The 17,492-nt window shown below is 52.7% G+C and overlaps 2 protein-coding genes across 6 annotated transcripts; one reads left to right on the top strand and one right to left on the bottom strand.

The window, feature by feature from the left end:
* The first annotated feature begins 133 nt into the window (after positions 1-133).
* Positions 134-11,648, top strand: TOP3A (DNA topoisomerase III alpha). 3 transcript variants are annotated; one of them, XM_066198137.1, is made up of 20 exons: positions 134-160; positions 766-1,000; positions 2,358-2,417; positions 2,964-3,037; positions 3,671-3,746; positions 4,296-4,404; positions 4,669-4,812; positions 5,307-5,477; positions 5,691-5,791; positions 5,925-5,999; positions 6,114-6,196; positions 6,316-6,523; positions 6,681-6,866; positions 7,036-7,165; positions 7,496-7,609; positions 7,687-7,852; positions 8,302-8,445; positions 8,724-8,846; positions 9,091-9,809; positions 10,762-11,648. In XM_066198137.1, the coding sequence occupies exons 2-20, from the start codon at positions 821-823 to the stop codon at positions 10,938-10,940; spliced, it is 3,042 nt and encodes a 1,013-aa protein (XP_066054234.1). In that variant the 5' UTR covers positions 134-160; positions 766-820; the 3' UTR covers positions 10,941-11,648. The 3 variants fall into 3 exon arrangements, with proteins under 3 accessions (XP_066054234.1, XP_066054233.1, XP_066054236.1); XM_066198136.1 differs by lacking the exon at positions 134-160 and adding an exon at positions 177-214; XM_066198139.1 differs by lacking the exon at positions 134-160 and adding an exon at positions 444-489.
* A 1,078-nt stretch (positions 11,649-12,726) lies between these two features.
* MIEF2 (mitochondrial elongation factor 2) lies at positions 12,727-17,482 on the bottom strand. Of its 3 annotated transcripts, none has more exons than XM_066198281.1 (4): positions 17,451-17,482; positions 16,691-16,865; positions 16,092-16,269; positions 12,727-15,081 (listed from the first exon to the last, which is right to left on the bottom strand). In XM_066198281.1, the coding sequence occupies exons 2-4, from the start codon at positions 16,856-16,858 to the stop codon at positions 14,036-14,038; spliced, it is 1,392 nt and encodes a 463-aa protein (XP_066054378.1). In that variant the 5' UTR covers positions 16,859-16,865; positions 17,451-17,482; the 3' UTR covers positions 12,727-14,035. The 3 variants fall into 3 exon arrangements, with proteins under 3 accessions (XP_066054378.1, XP_066054379.1, XP_066054377.1); XM_066198282.1 differs by lacking the exon at positions 17,451-17,482 and adding an exon at positions 17,392-17,400; XM_066198280.1 differs by lacking the exon at positions 17,451-17,482 and adding an exon at positions 17,211-17,333.
* Between the last annotated feature and the right edge of the window lie 10 nt (positions 17,483-17,492).

Genomic DNA, 17,492 nt, shown 5'->3' with positions numbered 1-17,492 from the left:
GGCGGGAAAGGGGGAAAACCGAGGCGGAGCGGCAGCGGACAGTTTGGTGGGGCCGCGGGGCATCTCGGGAGTTGTAGTTCCGTGCCGCCGCGGCGGCTGCGCTTTACGGCAGGACGTGACGGTGAGGGGGAGCGACAGCGGAGCGCGGGAGTCCTGGGAGGTGAGGGGGGAACGGGGGCAAAAGGGCGAAAGGAAAGGGAAAGATCTGCCCCAGGTAAGAGACAGCCTGTGGGGTAATCAGGGGTGGCGAGGGGGCTGCGGTGCCCCAGGTAAGAGACAGCCTGTGGGGTAATCAGGGGTGGCGAGGGGGCTGCGGTGCCCCAGGTAAGAGACAGCCTGTGGGGTAATCAGGGGTGGCGAGGGGGCTGCGGTGCCCCAGGTGAGGGATAGCCCGAGGTGGGATAAGGGGTGGTGAGGGGGCTGCGCTGCCCCAGGTGAGGGAGAGCCTGAGGGGGGATCAGGGGTGGCGAAGGAGCTGCGCTGCCCCAGGTAAGAGACAGCCCGAGGGGGAATCAGGGGTGGTGAGGGGGCTGCGCTGCCCCAGGTGAGGGATAGCCCGAGAGGGGATCAGGGGTGGTGAGGGAGCCGCGCTGCCCTGGGGAGAGGACAGTCCCAGCCGGGCAGGAGAGGGCCGAGAGACAGGCTGCGGGACCCCCCCGGCAGCTGTGCCTGCAGCGGGGTGACGCCTTCTCCATCCCCGTGCGGCTGCCCTGAGCCTCCCGGGGCGGCCGAGCGCTGACAGCAGCGATCCCTCCATCCCGGCAGGGCCCGGCCCCGGGAGGCGGAGCAGCAGCAGCATGCCCTGGCCTCACCTCCTGGGATGAACCTCTCCGTGCGGCTTTTTACCGCGGGCAGGATGCTGCCGCAGCCCTGGCGCTTCTTCTCTCGGGCCGCGGAGGACTTGGCGCTGCAGAGGATCCGCAAGGTGCTGTGCGTGGCGGAGAAGAACGATGCTGCCCGGGGGATCGCTGAGCTGCTCTCCAACAGCAGGATGCGGCGGGTAGGGACACCCCACGTCGTGCTGCTCCCTGGTGGCTTAGCTGGCTGGGGAGGATCCGTGTGGTGTGTGGCAGTCCCAGCACAGCTTGGCATGGACAATTCACATCAGCACTTGGCACTATTTTTGTCCCTGAACTCACGAGGGTACAGGAATGGCTTTGTTCTGTGGACAAACACCACTTGCCCAAATGTATTTGGGAGCCTCAGGTCCTTGTGGTTTGAGTCCAGTGGGAACTCAGCTCCCTCTGCACAGGCTGCCTTCCCCAGGCACTGAGCTCCATGGTGAGGGCTCCCTGGGTCATTCCTGGGTTAGCAAGGGCTGCAGAAGCTGACACCATCCATTGGCATGCATTTCCTGTCTAAAAGCACCACTTCTGCAGCATCAGCAAGTATCAGGGGTTTACTGGAGGTCACCAAATAAAGCGAAAACAGGCTGTGGTTTGAAGAAGAAAAATCCAAAGATTTCTACTCTCTGCTGCTTTGGTTAACAGTTTGCATAATCACTTGCTGTTTCCTAACTAAGGAATTTCCAAACTAAGGTGCTACTAGACCAGAATCAGAGAATCACTGGGGCTGAAAAAGACCTCTGAGATTACTGATTATCCAACCCGTGATCCCCACCTTGGCACCCAGACAAGAGCACTGGGTGCCACATCCAGTTGTTCCTTGAACACCTCCAGGGATGGTGACTCCACCACCTCCCTGAGCACTTCCAATGCTTGATAACCCTTTCCATGAAGAAATTGTTCCTGTTGTCCAACTAAACCTTCCCTGAGACAACCTGAGGCTGTTTCCTCTCATCTTGTCACCTGGGAAAAGAGGCCGACCCCCACGTGGCTCCAACCTCCTGTGTTTGAATAAAAGATGTTATTGAGAACCTGGGCACTGACCATCCCAATCAAGACATCCTGCTTCTGTAAAAAAAGCACCAAATACACAATCTAGAAACTTCTATGAGTCCCAGTTAGGTGGGAGGTAGCCTTGGGGACACTACTTGTCACTTGTCACAAGATAGTTTGTCAGCAGTTTTTGAACACTGGGCAGCCCTGTTAAATAAATCAGTTCCTCATTAGTCACAGAGAGATAACCCTGGAACCATCTTCAGGAATGGTTTAAAATCCTCTTACCTTGGGAATTACCATTTCAGTGTCTCCATAAATGATACAGGAGATTTCCATCCCCTCACTGGAATTCCCATTAGCTCCAGTACATGGTTTTCCTTTTCTTGTGCTCCATGCAGTGTGGACAAAGCAAGGCTGGATGGATTTGTTTGCTGTTAAAAAAATTAATTAAAAAAAAAAAAAAGAATTTGTGTCCTAAAAAAGCCAGAAACTCAGGAATTCTCCTTTTCCTTCCAGCGAGAGGGGTTTTCCAAGTTCAACAAGATCTATGAATATGACTACCAGATATTTGGCCAGGTAAGAGTTTTCTCTCAATCTGCTGCTGGAGTATTGAAGTACAAATACTAATTATAAAAAGCCATTTGTCAGGAGTTACAAAACACGGCTCCAACCATGGGGATGTTCTGCCTAAAGATGAGGAGAAGTTAGATGTTTTCTTGGCTCAGCCACCTGTTTTGTTGCTCTAAATCTTTTAACTTTTTGGTTTTGTGTCAGTCAAAAATACATTGCTGTTTAGAATTGGGAGCTTCCTACAAAAATTGAGGAAAAGGCCACAAATAGAGCTTGTTATGATGTATTAGTTTTGATTGCCCCATCCCTGGAAGTGCTCCAGGCCAGGTTGGATGGGGCTTGGAGCAACCTGGAACAGTGGAAGGTGTCCCTGCCCTTGCAGGGGGTGGCACTGGATGGGCTTTAAGGTCCCTCCCAACCCAAACCATTCTGGGGTTAACAGGAGAAAGGTGTCACTCATCACGTAAATTGAGAACTAAAGGGAGACTTTGGGGCTGTGGGCAGTTTATGGTGAGTGATGGGCACTGATTTCCTTGCTCTTGTCTCCTGCAGAACGTTACCATGGTGATGACATCCGTGTCAGGACATTTACTGGCTCACGATTTTATTATGCCATTTCGCAAATGGTTGGTACCTCGTGCCCCTGGCAGGAAGGGCTCTGTCACCTCCTGCTCTTCACAGGAGGGGCCTGTCACCTCCTGCTCTCATCCTTGACACTGCAGGCACCTCCTTGACACATCCTTGGGACACTGCAAGCTCAAAGACAAAGGGGCAGGGAGGGACTAAGAAGACTCAGAGCAGGGTGATGGGTTCCAAATTTTATAGAAAATAGCCAAAATACTGTTTCAAATTCCTGTCTTCAGAGTGCTAAAATTCCCTGAAGACATACTACTGGTTAAAGCACGTCAAGGCAGACATAAGGAATTAAACTGATTCCAAAATGGGATGGTTTTGTGTTCTTTGTTCAGCTAGGAGCTGTTCTGGGAAGCAAGGTGCTTTCTCTGCCTTACCTCCTTTTGTACTCTGGGCTTCAAATAGGAGATGCTGCTTGTTGCCTTCCAGATTTGCTGTTTTCTCTGGCTGGTTTTTCATTTTGTTGCTTTTAAATGTTACTCAGCATTTCATGTGAACTCTCTGTTGTCTAAAACAGGGCCTGCAATAAAATACATCAATTCCAGTACTTAGACAACACCAGTTAGTGTCTCACAAATGGTCTTTTAGTTTGTGATGCACACACATGTTTCTCCTCTGTTTTCCAGGCACAGCTGCAACCCTTTAGCTCTTTTTGATGCTGAAATTGAGAAGTATTGCCCTGAAAATTACCTGGATATCAAGGTACATCACAGCTAAGACTTTGAAACTGAGCTCAGGGTTCAACAAATTTGGTTAAAAAAATTTGGTTCAACAAATATTGTCCCAGACAGAAGGATGATCTTACCTTTGTCCTTAACATCCAAATTTCTGCAGTTTAGCAGATTTCCTCCTACATTTCCTAGGACTATATATGCTGTTCATTTGTGACACTGAAACTCTTGTTCATGTACAAGTAGTGCAGTGAAGGAACAGCTAAAAATAGAAATGTTTTTTTCCAACAAGGTGGAATTGATGATTGTGTCTCAGTTTTACAGAAAAAGACATTTTTAGAAAACAGATTGTGGTACAACCTGCTCCAAGCCAAACTTTTTAACAGAATTAGATGTAAATAAATGACTCAATTCTTTTGAAAGCTGCCTGATCTCCCGAGACACACAATTACAAAATGTTATTGCAACAACCCATCTCCATGGATACACATTGCATTTCGTGTTCAGTGAGTCATTCTGCAATGAAATGACAGAGCAAGTGGCCTGGAATGTTCTTCTTGTGTTGTTTTTCTCCTCTCAGAGAACCCTTGAACGAGAAATCCAGCAGTGCCAAGCCCTGGTGATCTGGACTGACTGTGATAGAGAGGGAGAGAACATCGGCTTTGAGATCATCCACGTATGCAAAGCTGGTGTGTAGAGCATCTTCATCAGCCTGACTTCCATTAATGGTTTAATAACTCCATTAGCAGAGGCAAATTCTCGATTTTACTGTGTTCTGATTAAATGCTGGCTAATTCAAATAAATATGTGGCTGTGATAGGCTGGAAATGCATCCAGCTGTTGGAAAGCTGTAGCATCAGTTGACAGCATGCCCTCTCAATAGTTGTTTATTAGTTTCTCCTTTCTGTTGGTGTTTGGGTCACTCTGATTTCTCTTCTGTGTGTCTGTGGCAGTAAAGCCAAACCTGCAGGTTTTCCGAGCCCGGTTCTCCGAGATCACGCTCCATGCTGTCAGATCAGCCTGTGAGAACCTCACCCAGCCCGACCAAAAAACCAGTGATGCCGTTGACGTCAGGCAGGAGCTGGACCTCAGGATAGGCACGTAAACATCTGTTACTGTAACCTCAACACATGGGAGAAATGACCTCTGTATTCTCATAAACCTGATTTTTAGATCAGATATGACTAAATGACATCTTATGTTTTACTGGAAATGTGCTCTTTGAATCAGAGAATCAACTCCCAAGATCGAGTCCAACCTGTGACTGATCCTTTCCTTGTAAACCAGACCAGAGCACTGAATGCCACATCCAGTTGTTTCTTGAACATCTCCAGGGATGGTGACTCCACCACCTCCCTGGTCAGTCCACTCCAATGTTTAAAAGCTTCTTCTGTGAAGAAATTCCTCTTGAAAAGAGGAAGTTTCTCCTTGAAGCAAATACTAAGTTTATAGCTCATGCAACACTGACAAGCTTCTTCAACTGAGTATTAAACAGTAAAATTAATGCTCAGAACATTAAAAAGATATGAAGTGCTGTGATTACCATTCAACATTGTTATATTCAGTTGTGATGCCCATTTTGTTTCCTTAGGTGCTGCCTTCACCAGATTCCAGACTCTGAGGCTGCGGAAGATCTTCCCTGATATTTTAGCAGATCAGCTGATCAGCTATGGCAGCTGCCAGTTCCCAACACTGGGATTTGTAGTTGAACGCTTTAAAGCCATCCAGGCCTTTGTTCCTGAAGCCTTCTACAAAATAAAAGGTATGTTTGGGGAAACACAGTCCTGGGCTCCATCTTTGAGGGTTTGATGTGGATAGAAAGGAAAAACATTGGAGCAACTAACACAAAACACTGCAGAAGTGTTTTCCCTCTTCTCTGCCACGACCCCTGAGCGGAGCTGGAAGGTTTCCATGTTCCTCTGTGGTATTTCCATTTTGTGGCTCCTCTGTCAGCCAGCTCTGTTGTCCATCACAGTGACCCACGACCATGAAGATGGCAGCGTGGTCTTCAACTGGAAGAGGAACCGGCTCTTCAATCACACAGCGTGCCTGGTCCTTTACCAGATGTGTATGGAGGTAGGAAAGCTTGTAAATAGTTGCGTCATCCAGATTCAGCCAAACATTCCCTGTATCTGTCTTGTTCAAGACTTTTAAAGAACAGTTTGTGTAAACTCCTAAAGGAGATGTGGGTTTTGCTTACTCTGTTTAGGATCCGGTAGCGACTGTTGTTGATGTTGTGAGCAAGCCAAAGAGCAAATGGAGGCCCCTGCCCCTGGACACTGTGGTATGTTTGAACTCTGGGAAGGGTTTCTCTGAAAAGAGCATTGAACAGATGTTTTACTCACTGTTCTGAATTATCCACTAATACTTTTGGGTTTTCTGGCTCTTCCCAATGCAGGAACTGGAAAAATTGGCTTCCCGCAAACTGAAAATAAATGCAAAGGAAACAATGACAATAGCAGAAAAACTCTATACTAAAGGGTAGGAAAGCAAGACTTGGCTTGGTAAACTGAATTCTTTTAAAACTAAATGGCCTTTTGTTCGAAATGGGAAACATCTTGGAGAAACTCTCAAAGTGCTCTCCTGTCTTTCTTCCTAAGGTTCATTAGTTACCCTCGAACCGAGACCAACATTTTCCCCAAGGAGCTGAACCTCTCTGCCTTGGTACAACAGCAAACACAGGACCCAAACTGGGGAGAGTTTGCACAGAGGATTTTGGATCAGGGCGGGCCAACCCCTAGGAGCGGAACCAAATCTGATCAGGCTCACCCTCCCATTCACCCCACAAAATACACCAGCAACCTGCAGGTGGGTGTAACCAGAGGGAGCTGGATGGGTTGTGTTGCTTGATAAATAAAAGTCGTAATGTGGTCATTAGCACAAAATCCTCACCTGAGATCCCGCTGATTTTGTGATGCCTTGTTCACCTGGCAGGACACTCACTCTTCTCACTGTTTGATCTCAGGGCAATGAGCAGAGACTCTACGAATTCATTGTGCGCCACTTCTTGGCTTGCTGCTCTCAGGATGCCAAAGGACAGGAAACAACAGTGGAGATCGACATTGCCAACGAGCAGTTCATTGCTCAAGGACTCATGATCCTGGCTCGAAATTACCTGGAAGTGTATCCTTATGACAGGTGGAGCGATAAGGTAATCCCCTTGAGTAACATAAGTGGGAGAGGCTAAAGTAGCATGTCACTGCCAACTTCAGACCTCTCTGCAAAACATCTTTTGACCATTTCTGGCTGTTTCACTCAGAGCCTTTGTCCGGAGTGAATGGACCAGGAAGCAGTTTCAAAGAGATTCTCCTTCCCTTCAGGTTATCCCGCTGTATCAGAAAGGGTCTCGCTTTCAGCCCTCCACGGTGGAGATGGTGGATGGGGAAACCAGTCCTCCCTTGCTCCTCACAGAAGCAGATCTCATTGCTCTCATGGAAAAACACGGCATTGGTCAGTACTGGGCAGCGTGGCCTCATGCTCTTGGCAGAGGGAATTCTCCCCAGGGAATTCTCCAAATGTTGCTGCAGATAAGAAATCATTTAAATGTGCAGAATAAAGGGATATAGAGGGCAAAGTCCAAACATCCTCAGGAGCCTGCAGGGTTCCTTCAGTGCCCAGGGTAGTTCCATTTCCAGGGTGTGCCACCAACACCTTGCTGGCCTCAGTCCCAGTGGGGCAGGAGGGCAGCGCTGCCGCTCACCATAGGTTGTGTCCTTGTCCCTGGGCACAGGGGAAGTCACTTCTAGGCTCCTGATTTGACTGCTATGTTTCTCTTTGCAGGGACTGATGCCACGCACGCCGAGCACATCGAGACGATCAAGACGCGGATGTACGTGGGGCTTACGGCAGATCAGCGCTTCCTGCCCGGCCAGCTGGGCATGGGGCTGGTGGAAGGTGAGGGCAGAGCCCTTACAAAGATGGCAGTCCTTTATTTCTCCTTCCTTTTGCTTACCTTTCCATGTATTCCTCAGGATATGATTCCATGGGCTACGAGATGTCCAAGCCTGACCTTCGAGCTGAGCTGGAGGCTGATCTAAAACTGATCTGTGAGGGGAAGAAAGACAAATCTGTAGTGTTGCAGCAGCAGGTCCAAAAGTACAAGCAAGTCTTCATTGAAGCTGTGGCCAGAGCCAACAAGTGAGTACCGTCTTTGCTCTGTTCCTTTTGCTTTGCTCTGCTGGGTGGTGCTAGCTGCTCATCTGGGGCTCAGCCTGGAGTGGGGGATCCTGTCACACTGTTTCCCTGGAATGAGGGATTCTGTCACACTGTTTCCTTGGAGCTCTGCCCCCTGTGTGTGGGCATCTGCATGGGAAAGGCTGACTCGCAGCCTGGCACCCTGTCAGAAGTTCCTCCCAGCTAAGGGTTTAAACCAGATTGAGCAGTTAAGATTAAATTTGGAGATGGCAACATGCACTGACCTCTGATGTTGTACCCACACCTTTCCTGTTCCAGAAATGTGGTGCTGAGTCAATGTGCTCATGGAGAAGCTCAGAGGGGCTGTGTGGGGAGCAGCTGGCTCTGAGTTACTGCAGCACCTGATTGCTCCTTGCAGAGACACCCAGGATGCTCTGCTCGTTTCTTTACAGGTTGGACCAGGCCCTGGCTCAGTATCTGGGAGAAGCTGCAGAAATTCCAGAGCAGGATGAGGTGTACCCAGCAATGCCCGTTTCTGTTCGGAAATGTCCCCAGTGCAACAGTGACATGGTCCTGAAGACCAGGAAGAACGGCGGGTTGGTGACTTTCCCTCTTGTAGCCTCCTGTGATGGTTTGTGTTTCTCCAGGCATTCATTTACCTCCTTTGGTAAAAGCTTGGAAACTTTGGGCTGCAGCTCACTGACTCCACTAGCTACATGAGCTGTGTGGACTCTGCTGAGTCTCTTCCCAGATAGGTATTTCCCGTGTAAAACTGCAGTTTTGACAATTTCTGATGGCTGAGAAGACATGAGACTGGATCCCCAACTGTCTTGAGTTTGCCTTTTCCTCATCCAGTGCCTTTGTCCCATGGCAGGTTCTACCTCAGCTGCATGGGCTATCCAGCCTGTAAAACTGCAGTCTGGTTCCCTGATTTTGTGCTGGATGTGACCAGGGACGAGAGCATCTGTGATGTGTGTAAACCCCATCCAGTTCACAGGTAGGTCATGCCAGTTATCCCTTGTTGGACATTGGGGCAGAGACTTCCATGGGCTAGGCTGGGCAATCATTTTCCATTCCAGTCTTGGAAAGCTGGAGTAGCACTTGGCTTGGGGATGGAAAGAGGAGAGGTTGGGGAAACTGGCCTCTGTATAGCAGGATCAAAACAATAAATTAAAATTCAAGTATAAATTGAAGTCTGTTGATGAGAAACTGGGGGACTTTGACTCTTCCTTTCCTTGCAGGCTGAAGTTTAAATTCAAGAAGGGCAGTGTTCCCCCTGTGATGCCCCTGGACTTCGTTGGCTGCATTGGAGGCTGTGATGAGATGCTGAAAGAGCTTTTGGACCTCAAGTACTTGCACAGATCATCCCAACCTGCATCATCCACCCAGCCAGGGCATCACCTGCAGGCCAACCACTCACTGAACAGAGCCAGCACTGAGACCAGGCAAGCCAGGGGGACCTTAAACCTGTCACGGGGCCACCTGCTCTCCATCAACTCCTCCAGGACCCCCAGGGCTGCTCCTCCAGCTGCTGCAGATGATGGGAATGCTGTGGTGTGCAACTGTGGCAGCGAGGCGCTGCTGCTGACCGTGCGCAAGGACGGCCCCAACAAGGGCCGCCAGTTCTACAAGTGCAGCTCTGGCGCCTGCAACTTCTTCCTCTGGGCTGACGAGCAGCCACAGGACAGGGGCACCGCGGCTCCACGCGGCTCCACGCTTCCCCAGCCCGCTGCTGGAAGAGCCCCAGCGGGATTGCAGCGCCCAGGAGGAGGGAGGGAGCCCTCGGGAAGCAGCGGTTTGGAGGCCGGAGGTGGCGCGGTGTGCAGGTGTGAGCAGCCCGCCGTGACGCGCACCGTGCAGAAGGACGGGCCCAACAAGGGCAGGCAGTTCCACACCTGCCCCAAGCCCCGGGAGCAGCAGTGCGGCTTCTTCCAGTGGGCAGACGAGAACGTGGCACCAGGTATGGCTGGGCTGAGGGCAGACACGAGGGCTGGAGGCTCTTCTTAAGCTGAACAAAACGAGGAGCTGCTGGAGAGGGTCCAGTGGAGGCCACAAAGATGGTGAAAGGTCTGAAGCATCTCTCTGATGAGGAAAGAGTGAGGGAGATGGGCCTGTTTAGTCTAGAGGAGAGAAGAATGAGAGGGGATCTCACTAATTCATGTAAATATCTCAAAGGTGGGTGCCAGAAGGATGGTGACGGACTTTCTTTGGTGGTGCTCAGGGACACGATGAGGAGCAATGACCAGAAGCTAAAACACAAGAAGTTTGACCTCAATATGAGGAAGAACTTCTTCACATTAAAGGTGGCAGAGCTCTGGAACAGCTGCCCAGGGAGGTGATAGAGTGTCCCTCTCTGGAGGCATTCAAACCCACCTGGCATACCAGGGAAACTGTGCTGCTCCCTCTGCCCTAGTTTAGGGGTACAGGGGAAGGGCAAGTCGTTCTGGAGCTTTGATCAGAGATGAAACTGTGTGGAAAGATGCTGTAAACAGAAATAATGACAAAATAAGGATACAAAAGAGAGAGAACTGACAAAAAGAGACATAACCAGGTACAGACGGGGAGGTGTGGTCTGTGAGAGATCCTCCCTCTCCTCAGACATTTGGGCCTAAAGGGGTAAAATCGAGTTTTCAAAACTACTTAAACCCCAAGTCCTTCTGTGCCATGTTTTGTTTCTGCTTCAGCTGTAGACCAGAGCATGCAAGCACGCAGATCAGCTTCCCCTGTGCTGCTCCCACAGGTCTCTAGTGCTGCAAGACAGATGAGTAACATTTCACTGTTCAGACAAGTCTGAAGCAAATGCAGGTTCAGGAATGATATGAGAATCCTTGATCTGCTGTTTTGAATTTACCTCGTGTTTCTTACCTATTTATGTTTTCAAAGATCCTTAAATTCAAGTTGTTTATCTCTAGGCCCTTCTGGAGATGACTCTTTGAACCACTTTGGCACCAATGGATACTCCAGAGGGTTGGGAAGCAAGGCCAAGAGACCAGGCAGTCTCTCCTCAGGATCTGCTGCCAAGAAACCACGGACCTGCAGCATTTGCCACCAGCCTGGGCACACGAGGAAGAACTGCCCTCAGAACCACTGAGCTGGGCTGGACCTCTGAGAGCCCGCAAGGACCAGGGTTGTGAACTGCTGCAGGAGCCACCTCTGCCTCTGGGCTCTGGGAAAAAGTCCCTTGAGTGTTTTTTGGAGGGTTGCAGGCCGCTCCTGCCAAGAGGTTTGTTACAGCAAGGGTTCAACCAGCTTGGAAAAGTGATTCCACCAGCAGCTTTTGTTTCCAGCTGTTCTTCTGCTGAGCAGATTGGGAAAGTCTGAACATTTCAAGGACGCACTTGGAAGCAGAGTCTGTGGAAAAAACTGCACTGGATCGTCCCCCTGCACCATCCTGGTGGTTGTTCCTGACCTTTCCATGCAGGGCAGAGCTGGATCAGGGCCACCAGGACAGACACCAGCTGAGCTCTGCTCAGTTCCTGCCTTTCCACAGTGTGGAATTTAAGTTCCCTTTTAAGTTGATGTTACCTGAGCAACATTCCCCTTTTTTTTTGTCACCCTTACCTGGGTTGTCCCTGCCAGTGAAGGAGGGTCAGGTGCAGAGGAGCTGGACCTGGTGCTTGCCCTGGGAGGAGCTCAGCTGCAGTGCTCAGGAAAAGCCTTCATTTTAGATGGTTCCTGAATTTGAAGGCGAGTTCTTCCTCAAACTTTGAGACATGCCTTCGTGATGCTGCTAGCTGATGAAAGTTATTTTTGTCAAACCAATGAGTTTCTTATTAAATATTATTTAAATTTTAATGCAGTGACACCTTAACTCTGCCTAATTATTTCTTCCTACACAAAACAGTGAAGATTTTACTGTAAAAGCTTTTACAGCCAAATCTTGCTTGTTCTAATCACTGGAACAATACAGGAGCTTTCTTGGCAGAAACTCCCCACAGTAATTTAGAAGTGAGCTACAAAGAGATGGGAAAAGTGGTTTTTATCTCACCAGCTGCATCTGCTGACCTGGGACAGACAGACAGGGCTGGCCGAGCTGAAGAGAAGCTCTGTTTTCCTGTTCTGAGTTCAGACTGAACTCCCTGGGAAGCCAGGCTGCCTTTTCCCTCGCTGTGGGGGCTTCCTCTGTTCATCAAAGGAGGGAGATCTGCAGGATTCCTGTGTGCTCTGTGCCAGGACCTCCAGTGCTGCTCAGGATCCTGCTCCTGGGCACTCAGCAGTTCCTGGGGTCAGCAAGGAAGGGACAGGCAGGAGGCTGGAGCACTTGGAGGGCAGCTGGAAGCTGAGCTCACAGCAGCAACATGTCTGAAAGAGAGCCTGAAACCCTGCAGCAGCCCATTGCTATCAGGCCTAAATCCAGGCAGAAAGTCAGGAGAATTTGGGTTGCATTTCCCTGTAGCCCTCACTCCCACCATTGACAGCCGTGGCCTAAAAATACACACCCTGGGCTAAAATAACAGGATTCCGAGGCTTTGGAATGCAGTCAGTGAGCCAAGGCAGGGCAGCAGCCTGGCCAGCCACCTTGGAATGCCAACAGCAGTGGGAAGCAGCCGTGCAGGACACAGGGAACAGGTTAAACCTTGCCGGTGGATCAGCCAGGAGCAGCTTTAGGAGTCGCACTCTGGTCAATGCTCAGCTGAGCCCTGTAAGTGGTTCAAGCTCAGTGTCCAGACAGCTCCCACACTGCAGCCAGGCACTCTGTGGGTCCAGGGCTTTGGAAAAGGAGGAGGAAGACTTTGCAGGATGGGATCTGACCATCACCAAGCTCTCCAGGCAGCAGGGACATGCCCTGGGTGGTTCTCAGGAAGGCCACCACAGCTGGGGGGGCACTTCAGCCTTTACCAGGGAAAAGGAGACAAAAGAGAGCTGACAGCAGAGAATCAGTGTGCACGGGGAAGGTTTATTCTCATCAGTAACACCTGGGAAGTGGTTTGGAGGAACAAAGTAATTGTCAGACTGGGAGGAAAAGCAGGTTTTTTTTCCTCCCATAAACAAGATGGTAGCTGTAAAGAAAACTAAACCACAACAGCTGCTCACAGTGAAGTCCACAGGATTCCTCCAGCTCCACCCGCATGCAAAACCAGCTCTTCCCATTAAATATAAGAATAAATTCCTTTTCTCTGGGACTAGAGCCAGACCAAACCCTACTAGCAGCCACTCAAAAGAAAAGGAAAAACCCAACAAAATACTCAAACAAAATATATCTTCTCAATAAAAAGCATAAACCACTTCAGTTCTTGCAAGCACTCTGCTCACAACATCATTCCTGCCCTCCTTCCCCACCCCATACCGTGAGGCTTCAGGGAAAAAGGACCTCAAGACAGCAGCAATACATGTGTGAAAAGGTGACCAGACAGACTGGGAGGGACCTGCAGACAGACACTGGCAGCCACCCACCCACCAGGGAGGGAAAACAGCCCTGCTGCAGCCTCCAGCTGAAACCAGGAGCTTCCCCGAGCCAGCAGCTCTTTTTCAGGACATCTTCCAGCAAAACACTGCATGGGACGAGGGCCCCTTCCTCTGGGCAGCATCAACACTGTCAGAACAAAGAGGTAGGGCTGAGTTCACCCCTTCTGGCAGCTGGAAGGGTTTCCAAGGAACAAACCCCCAGCCCCCATTTGCTATGGCTGTACCATCCAGCACCCAGACAACCACGCAGACCAGCCACAGGGCTTATTTTGGATTGGCAAAATCCTGCAAGTGGGTGAGGCTCCCCCCCTGCCCCAAGTGCTGGCACAGTGAGATCACGTGGGGTGCTGGTGACAGGAACAATCCAGGACATGGCACCTGAGGTGTCTGCAGGACACAGCAGCAGGAAGGCGCTGCTCCCCTCCAGCTCCAGCTGGTCTCAGAACATGAGGGGAACCTGACAGCTGGGACAGGCAAAGGACACTGGGAGCCAGAGATCAAACATGCTTCACTGGGCTCCCAGCAGACAGAGCTCACATGTGTGGTGTGGGCTGCCCTCACCCCGGGTTCAGCAGAGCCTCTTGGCCAAAGGCTCCTTCTGCCAGCACCCACCTCTGCTCAGGCACGTTTTATTCACACAGGAAACTTCTGTTTTTCTCTCATAAAGTGCAAGAACTTTGCCTCTTACTGACTAGTCAACTAGAAGCATCACAGCCCTCAGAGCAGGGAGCAGCAGGCAGGGGAGCAACACCCCAGGTTCAGGAGCTCCCGACACACCGGTCACTTCAGCAGGAGCTCTGGCTCAGATATGGCCCTGTAGAGCACAAAGCCCATCTCATCAATCTCCTCTTCCAACAGCCCGGAGAACAGGTTGATTTTGGGGTTGAAATAGCAAAGCAGGACTCCTTTCTCCAGGGAGGCCACCAGCTCCTCGAGCACCTGCTGGAACCTGTCAGCAAGGCTTTCCTCTGCCCAGTCCGAGGCAGTGTCACTGAGGTGCAGGATGACATGTGTCACGGGGCTGCCACCCAGTTTGTGCAGGCTGGGCTGGCTCCTGCAGACGCCGTTCAGGATGCGCAGGCAGAGCTGCCGAGCCCCGGAGTCGCCGGCATCCAGCTCCTTCACCCTCGAGACCTCTGCCCTGTAAAAGCTCTCCAGCCAGAGGTTTTCCACCAGTCCTTCGGGAGGAACAGCCAGAAGAACCTTGTCCTCCATTTCCACCACTGGGAAGAGGGTGATGCTCAGCTCAACCTGGTCGTGTTTGACTTCCAGCTTCAGCTCCCGGGAGGCCACGACGGGGTGGATGGCACACCCCAGCAGGCCACCGATGGCAGGCCAGTTGATGGAGGCCACCAGCAGCTTGTGGAGGGTCTCATTGAGCACGCTGGAGGAGAGGTACCTGCCCACAATGAACCTGTCCCAAGGGCTGCACCCACGAGGGAAATACCCCAGATCGATCCTCTTGATCATCCAGTACTGGGGGTTCCTCACCACAGTGTCCTCTCCCGAGATGAGGCTCCAGAGCCCGGTGTCCAGGACCACGGGGAGCATGAGGTGGACATGGTCAGCTGCCAGGACCTCGAGGCCGTCGAGCAGGGCTCCGCTGAGGAAGAAGCGGCCGAAGGGCAGCTCTGGGCACTTGTTCCGCAGGAAGGTCTGCAGTTGGGTGCAGATGCTCCTGGCCAACTGTGGGACCAGGGACGCTTGGATCTCGGGCACGGCCAGCTGGCTGCTGTGTGAGAGGAGCTTCTCCTGCAGCGTGAGGCAGGGCAGGGGGCTGGACTTGACCTGAGGAGCCCCCAGAGGGACAGAGCAGCCCCTGGGATCTGTGAGAAGGGAAAGGAGATGTCACAGCTCTGAGCACATCATCTGAAACCCTCATCAGCAGAGGGGAAGGCGTGAGTTGGGTGCTCAGCTCTCTGCCCACCCCTCTGGAGGCGACAGTGACCTCACCAAGGCCCCCTGTTGAGCCCACTGATGTTAGCTGCACTTCTCAGCCATGCAGAGCCCAAACCAACCCCAAAACCTGACTGTTCCCAGCCTCACTCCTCAGCCAGAGATGGGAACCAGGCAAAGGACTTGCTGCCAGGGTCAGAGAATCACAGAATATGCTGAGTTGGAAAGGACCCACAAAAATCATCCAGCCCAACTTCTGGCCCTGCACAGACACCCCAATAATCCCACCCTGTCCTCAAGAGCATTGTCCAAATGCTCCTGGAGCTCTGGCAGCCTTGGGGCCATGACCATTCCCTGGGGAGCCTGGTCAGTGCCCAACCACCCTCTGGGGAAGAACCTTTTCCTTATATCCAAACTAAACCTCCCCTGACAGCTCCTGCTGTTCCCTCACGTCCTGCCACTGGTCATCAGAGAGATCCGTGCCTGTCCCTCCACCTCCTCACATGAGGATCCTACAAACAATCCTGCTCTGGGTCCAGTATCTCAGGACATGCTCTGGACTGAGCTGGGCCAGTTTCCCACTTGGAAAAACGCCATCTCTGTGGGCAGCAGGACAAGGCAGCCTTTGTCTGCAGCAACTCCCGAGCCCACCTTCCTACAGGCAGAGCTGACCCAGAAAATGAGCGCAGCCAATGCTGCTCCAGAGGAAACAAACCCCGACAGCCTGGGATACCCCGGGTGTCATCAGAGGTCCTGTTTCCACAGGCATTGCCTAAAAAGGGGCCGTGGCTCGGGAGCCTCCCAGGAGGGCAGGCTCAGTCGGGTCGGCTTTCCGGACACCGAGCTAAAAATAACCCGGAGCTGCCAGCCTGCCGGGAGCAGCGGCACGGCCACCGGAGCACAACAAGGTGATCCTCCTGGCTGGGCACTGGAGCCTCACCTGGCACCACAGGCCGAGCTGGAGAGAGCAGAGGCTCGCTGAGGTCTTCCCTTCTCTGCTTCTTGGGGGGTTTTGGTGTGGTCTTGATCAATGCCAAGTCCTGCCAGCTCTCCTCCAGGGACTTCTGCTCGGCTTTGGGATCGCCCTCATCCCGAGGGCTGGTGGCTCGGTCGATCAGCTGGAGGGAAGGAAAAGCCAAGGAGACAAGTTGTTATCTTTGTTTTCCATGAATTATGGGTGCCCCTCTGGAGCACACACATGAGGGGACAGCCCCACTCAAGGCTTCTGCTCAGAAAAACATGCAGTTTGGGGGGCCACCAATGTAGGTTTTACATGGAAAACAGATACCCAAATACAACTTAAGTCCCAGGTGCCTTTTGGGATGGGATACTGTATCCCAAATGCTCCAGGCAAACTGGAACATGGATACACGGTCCCACAGGGTGGGAGCAGGCAGCTCCTACGGCATTTGTGCCATATGCAAGGAACCAGCTCAGGAGCAGACATCGAGGTTTGGGGCACATCTTGCCCCACCACACTGGCACCAACCCAGCTCTCCTGGCCATCTTCCCGTGCTCTGATGCCCGCCCCAGCCTTACCCTCTTGACGGCCAGCGTGGCGATGGCCAGCACGGCCGCGCCGCTGACGCCCAGCACCAGCCTGGCGTTGGCCAAGAGCACATCGAACACGCTGCCCAGCCCGTCGATGACACTGCCCAGCCCGCCGTTCTCCTGCCGCCTGCCCCGCTGCTGCCAGAACGCCGCCATGGTCGCCCTGCGGAGAACAGGAGTGTCACCCCGGGCTGGGGGATCTGTCACCCCGGGTCGCAGGGCAGGAGGGTTTGGGGAACAAGGCGTTCCGCTGGCCCGCTTTCCTGCGGGATAAACGCTCCCGCCGCCGCCGACGGGACGCCTGGGTGCGGCGAGGGAGCAAGGGTCACCCGGGGAAGCGACACCGTGGGAGAGGGACACCCCAGGGAAGGAAGAAGCATTCCAGGGAAGGAAGGGACACCCCAGCGAACGGGCACCCCCGGGAAGGGACACCCCAGAAAGGAAGGGGCATCCCGGCGAAGGAATGGACACGCCGCGGAAGGGTCACCCGCTCCTCAGCCGGCCCTACCGCAAAGCCTCGCGGGGCACCGGCGGCGCTGGGGCAGTACCGAAGCCCGCGGGAAGGGAAACCCCCCGACCCCACTGAGCGAGGGCAGGCGGCACCGGAAGCGGCACCAGAACCGGGACCGGCCCGGGCCCGGCGCTGCCCCCGCGCGCCCCCGCCCCGCGCGCCCCCGCCCCGCACGCACCGCGCGCCCCCGGCGCGGCCCCAGCCAATGGGGGCGCGGCGCGACCCGGCCCCGCCCACCCGCACGCGGAAGTAGCGCCCGGCCCCGCCCAATCGCCGCGT

This window comes from Chamaea fasciata, unplaced genomic scaffold, assembly GCF_029207755.1.
Source record: "Chamaea fasciata isolate MVZ Bird 193981 ecotype frontalis unplaced genomic scaffold, bChaFas1.0.hap1 SCAF_16, whole genome shotgun sequence".
Lineage (NCBI taxonomy): Eukaryota > Metazoa > Chordata > Aves > Passeriformes > Sylviidae > Chamaea > Chamaea fasciata.
Note: the sequence above shows the minus strand (reverse complement) of the source record. Positions and strands in the feature narration are given on the sequence as shown.